At 49.6% G+C, this 6000-nt stretch overlaps 1 protein-coding gene across 7 annotated transcripts in view; it reads left to right on the top strand.

Moving 5' to 3' along the window:
• Positions 1 to 4331: 4331 nt before the first annotated feature.
• The window catches only part of MARK1 (microtubule affinity regulating kinase 1), a 64988-nt gene continuing 63319 nt past the window's right edge, over positions 4332 to 6000 (top strand). For all 7 annotated transcript variants that reach the window (XM_062571786.1, XM_062571783.1, XM_062571785.1 and 4 more), the window contains exon 1: positions 4332 to 4437. In XM_062571786.1, coding sequence (XP_062427770.1) covers positions 4387 to 4437 — 51 coding nt within the window. In that variant the 5' untranslated portion in view covers positions 4332 to 4386. The remainder of the gene's footprint in view (positions 4438 to 6000) is intronic.

The following is a 6000-nucleotide window of genomic DNA, read 5'->3' as shown; positions in this document are numbered from 1 at the left end:
TTTTAGTATTTGAAGATAGTGAACATCAAGATATCAACAGTGTTGGTGCATGAATATGATTTGAGCCTTACCTCCTTTACCAATACACTTCATCTAAATTCAAGCTACAAGAACAAAAGAAAGGAAAATTTTAAGATGCAAGCTTGAAACCACTACTGAAAGCCACAACAGCCAAAACAGAGAGCAGCAAATGAAAGCAAGTGCTGAAAGTCATGCAATTGCCCCGGGTTTCATGTGGTTCTATCTGAGTGCTGTGATGGCTTGCTAGTTTCCTTCTCGAAACTCTTCAGATGTGGGAAGAAGTTAGATATAGCCGTGGAGACTGGGCGCATCAACAGAAAGTTGAGCTATCAAAGCAGAAGGAAACAACCGAAACTAGCTATTTTTAGCTATGATCGGCAAGAGCCGTCTTTAAGTGATGCCGGATCACGTTATCCTTCTGCTTTTCCGGCTCCCAGAAGCACACCCAGGGACAGAGGGAACCCCCGGTAATCCCAGCTGCCTTACTGGCTTTTTCAGGCCATCGGTAACCAAAATAATTTAGGGCTGTCCCCAGCGCTCACTCCTGAAAGGTGCAGCTCTTCTTCAAGTGATCTTCCCTCTGACAAATAGGTTTACTGACTTACAAAAGGCTTTTTAGAGGCTTTGGGGATTTACCAGTGCAAGAAAGCTCTGTAACTGCAAAGTTGTTCTGTTTGCTTCATACTCCTTCCCGAGATCGACTGACCAGTGACAAATGCTGTTCTTCCTTACCATTTTTACGTGAAGTTCTTATGCTGACATTCTTACAGCAGTTCCTCACAAGGATATGGAAACTGCTATAAAGATGTTAAGTTATCTAGAAAAGACAAAAACTTAACTACATTTAGGGATGAATTTCAGTACAACTGACCTTGAGGCCAACTCTGCCCTGTCAAGCATATGTAGAACTTTGTATATACACGAAAAAAATTTTCACAAAAGATATTCTGTTGCTATTAAACTGAAAAAAAAAAAGTTTATTTGTTTGGAGGCATAAAGCAAGTACTTTGGGAAAATTGTATTTCTATATTTAATCCTTCATCAAGACTATAGTTTGTAATGATTCTTATGACAACATCAGAATCTTATCTATAACTAATAATACATACACAAAGTCTGCATATACGCATAATTCCATCTTGTATCTCTCATGAAATTAAATAATCCTCTGAGCCCTGTATCTCTAGTTTATAATGACCTCAGAAGTCCTTAATGCTATTGTAGTCTTATTGCATGTAGCTGGGGGTATATTATTCCTTATATAACTGCCAGTTCTTTCATTTTATTTTTCACAGTATTGTAGATATCCTGGCCTTATAAAAGGCAATAAAGACCAAGGTTTTGCTCTATATTGTTCACATCTAAATGGTCATCTTTTCCTGTGTTATTTCTGTACCTCACTCTTCCATTACTGAGAATTAAATCTAAAAATTGTGGAAAAAATTTCAGGTTAGTGTTTGAAATTGCAACTACAATGGTGGACTTGATTCAATTAGTGTTAAGGTGATGGAATATTTACTGTTCCAGCACTGAAGTTCAAACTAGTCATTTAATGAACAGCAGCATGTTCCTAGCTGTCTTAGGTAGGTCAAAAGCAAGTGCTGGAGACAGCAAGCAGGCTGTGTGCAACAACCAGGGGTGACTGCAGTTTCTCTGCCTGCCTGGGTGTGCTCGCTATTCCCATCCAGCACATCCCTGCAAACAAAAAGAAAAGCGGGCTTATGCACCAGCCAGCTGGCTTTTTGAAAAAGAAGGCATATGGGCTTGGCTTTGCACAAGGCACAGAGCAATGAGGCCATTTTGCCTGCGTGCCAAGAAGCTGACTCACTGCTGGAGCTCCCCTTGGGAGGGACAGTGCCTACAACGCTGACTGACACCTTAGTTTCCTCACTAAACAAAGTTATCTGGTCATAAATAAACATGTCATTTCTGGCAAAAATGCACAGAATGAGCACATTTTGAAATAATAATGGCACAAGAGCTTAAGCCTTGCATTCTGCATCCTTTCTCTTTGCCTGAACAACCAGCCAGGAATTAAAAAAAAAAAAAAACCCACAAAGAAAAACACAAAAAAAACTGGGCACTCACCCAGCCTCAAGCAGGGGCCTGAACAAGTTTCTCAGAGCTCAGGGTACAAGCTGAGATTACAACCATTATCCGAACCTATTCTTTTTCTATTTACATAAGCCTGTCCTTTTTACTTCTGACGTAAGAAGGCAAGACTTCCTCCAGCCTCTCAAAACAGATCCCAAGAGAAACACTCCTGTTTGCTTCCCACCTTCCCAAAACTACACCCATCCTTTCACTGGGTGCTGTTTAAACCCTTGCACAGTGCTGCACTGCTAGTGGCTTCTGAGCCCTGCCTATGCTGTGTGACTCACGCAGGGCATGAAGTGGGAGTTAATGCTGCTTGAAGCAGCAATAACTTTCTGCATGTTTTATTGCAAGTCTTTGACAGTTTGGAGCATCCTTCTTCCAGGCTATTTCTGTGCTCAGCCCATTGCCCAGCCCATGCTCTCTTCTGCGTCTTCAGAGCGTGGCTGAGGGACAAGGGATTATCCCTGTGGTCGCTTTCTTCTCCACACAGCTCATCAGTCACCATCTCTGCATCCTCTCACCAGCAGAGGAGAGGGGCCTGCAATAATAGCCAACAAAAATTAGACTGAGCTGTTAAATCAAGGGGTGACCTTATTAGCATGAAAGCAGATGATTACAGTAGCAACTATGGCAGAAGCAACTGCAAAGCAGCTCTTCAGATCACAAGAATTATTATATTATTATACTTTTAATTGTTGATGAACTGACATGTTTTTATGAATTTGTGACCAAAACATACTCCAATTCTATTGCAGGAAGTCTCTCTAAGCCTTCCCTTAGTCAATGGTGCCATTAAGTACATTTAGAAGACTTTTAGGTTTACATTCCTTTCTTCTGTGACCACAAGAGCCTAGACAAGTCTATATCAAAATAGCTTGCATCAGTGGGAGTTTTGACCAAGGGCTGCAGAATCAGGCCCTATACAGAGCCCTAGATGCAGCTTGGTAAGATCCTTATTTGTGATACAAGTGAATGTATTTTGATGAGCTAAGTGACCAAACGGGGTAAATATCCAGTTTGTCAACAAACCTGTGTTGGTGTGCTGGCTAAACCATAGTTGATCATCCTGAGTAAACCCAAACTTGGGTTATTTTGTTCCTGGAAAACCAGAGGGCCCTGAAAGCTACTGAGCAGCCAAGTGCCAGCTCTGTGAGCAGGGAGCAAGAAGGACCTCGCGGAAGCCCTCACCAGGATTTTGGAGGCCCTGGGTTAAATGCTAGCTGGGAACCTCTGTCACTCCGGAGAGACAAATCGTGCGTGCTCAGAGCAACATCACGCTGAAGGCGCACAGAGCAAGCCCAGCCGCACCGCTCACCCGATGCGGAGCTGATCTGCACGCGCCTGCATCAGCTGCAGCTGAGCAGCTGTTTTTCCACACACCTTGGAAACTCCGGTGTTGGCTGAGCAGCGCTAGAAAAGTTCCCTGACTGGAGAGGGGCTCTCACATCATGCCTTAGGCCAAAACCAAGTCTACGTATAGGTGGTACACACCAATTTTTTCTTTTCCCCGGAGTGCATAAGGACTTCCCGCAAACAGGCATATAGCCTATCAAGTGCCTTGTGGAATATTTTTCATAAAACAGCTCTTTCAGAACACGGGTTTTGTTTCATTTATTTTTATTGAAGTCCATATTGGATAACATTCAGCTACGAAAAAATCTGTTGAAATACCGCAGTGAAAAATCGGCCGCACTGTTTTGTTTTGGTGAGAGTGTTTTTGGGGAGGTCTTTTTTTTTTTTTTTTTAAAAAAAAAAATATTTCCACGCATTACAATTCGGTGAAGGGTTTGGTTGCTTTTATAGCAGAAGCTGCTGCCGTGTAAACTTCTCAAAGACAAAAAAAAAATAAAAAGAGAGAGAGAGAGAGAAAGGAAAGGAGATGCGCCCGCCCGCCGGCCGCTTCCTGCGGGGCGGCGGCGGGAGGAAGAGGAGGAGGAGGAGGCGGCAGAGGGGGAGGAGGGGCCGGCGCGGCGCGGCGCGGCGCGGCGGCCGGATGCTGCGGGGCGGCGCCGCGGCCCCCCTGCGCCGCCGGCCACTCACCTGAGCGGGCGGGCGGAGGAGGAGGAGCCGCGGCCGAGCTGCGCGGAGCCGGCGGCGGAGGGGAGGAGGGAGGGAGGCGGGCGCGGCCATGGCGGCGGGCGCCTAGCGGGGCGGCAGCAGGCCCGCGTCCCGCGTCCCGCCGTGCGCGCCCGGCCCCGGCGGCGCCTCCCGCCGCGCCGCGCCGCGGCCTAGGCGCCCTGGGCGGCGCTGCCCGCCGCGGCCCGCAAGATGTCCACCCGCACGCCGCTGCCCACCGTCAACGAGCGGGACGCCGAGAACGTGAGTGGCGCGGCGGGGCGGGCCGGGCCCGGCGGGCGGGCGGGCGGGGGGCGCCGCGCTGCGCCGCTTTGTGCGCCGCGCACCTGGACGGCGCCGCCCGGCTCGGCTCGGCCCGGCCCGGCGCGGCCCGGCGCGGCCCGGCGCGGCGGCGGGCGGCGCCCCGGTGCGCTGCGCGCCGCGCAGCCCGAGCCGCGGGGCGCCGCGGAGGAGGGAGCGCGGCTGCAGAGCCCGAGGTTGGCGGAGCGGCGGCGGTGCAGTGGCGGGGAGGAGCCGCTCGCTGGGCCCTGGGAGCAGCGGGGAGCGCGCAGGGCCGGCGCGCGCGGTTCGCTTCGGCCGCGCGGCGGAGGGCGCCTGCGGGCGGTGCGTGTCGCTCGCGCGGCCCCGCGCCGAGCGCACCTGGGGGCGCGGGCGAGGCGCGGGCGGCGGGAGGCGGCGGGAGAGGCTCTCGCGCGAGCGCGCAGCCCGGCCGCGCGGTACGCGGCGCTGGCGGAGTGCGCGAGGCAGGTGGAAACCCGCCCAGCCAGGCCGTCAGCCGCTGTCGAGCGAAAACTTCGGTTAGAGTGCTAGTAGTTGCTGTGGCAAGTGTTACGCTCGTTTTGCGTGCTCTAGCTTGACAGCTAGAGACAAGTAAGGGTTTCTATTTTCTTTTGTCGTCCTTTCTTTCAGGGAAGGCGTTGGGTATCAGCTTGCTAAAAATCAGATTTGTGCAGGGTATCAAAGTACTCAAAATGGCACATTTGCTTCTGGAAGTCTTGGTGTAAGCCTGTAACCTAATACTAGTGAGTATAATCCTCCAGGCAGATAAACAGCAAAAAGCCATGCAGCAGTAACTTTCCAGATCAGCACAAAGTAACTCCGGTGCTGCTGCTGGTAGGATATCTGCTGGGTTTCTGCTGGTAAGAGTGCCCTTAAGGAGGTTGTCGCTCCTGCCCTCCGGGGATCCTCAGGAATGTGCTGTCAGGAGCCCTGTGTGCTGCTGGTGATCTCCTCTGCAGAAGATCTCTTGCTGATTTGGCAAACGGGATGAATGAGATGGTTCATGGTTGACTTCCAGAACAGCAAAATTCCCAGATTTAAAATGGTCTTTGTCGGAGTGGAGTGAGACTTTTAACTGACTTAATGTGCTTCCTCCTTCTAATAAATGATAATAGACTGATGAAGTGTTCGTGCAAATGGGTTCTTGTGTGCAAAATTTAGCTTTGGGCAACTGCAGTGGCAAGTTGCAGGTGAAGGGAGAAGGTATTTGAAATGGTGGGGGATGGGAAAGCAGGCGTTAAAGAGTAGGGTAAGGATGAATGTTTCAGCCTGGTAAGTTAAATTCATCTTTATAGAACACGTTTTCAAATTCCAAGTACACCTACTAGTGAAGCTCTCAGAAGTTCTGCAGTTAATGGTGATCTTCTGGAGAGTAGGCTTTTTTTTCTTTTTTGTATTTGCGGCTGTGTGTGAGAAATGTTGCTCCATTGTGTGACTCTCAAGGGACAGATTGTAGCTGTGTATCCCGGAGAAAGCTGATTGATGGTTCTGTGCAGAAATCTGTGTACGCGTCCAGCTGTGCTTTGC

The sequence above is a fragment of the Rhea pennata genome, chromosome 3, assembly GCF_028389875.1.
Source record: "Rhea pennata isolate bPtePen1 chromosome 3, bPtePen1.pri, whole genome shotgun sequence".
NCBI classification, from domain to species: Eukaryota; Metazoa; Chordata; class Aves; order Rheiformes; family Rheidae; genus Rhea; species Rhea pennata.
This window is presented reverse-complemented; position numbering and strand designations above follow the sequence as displayed.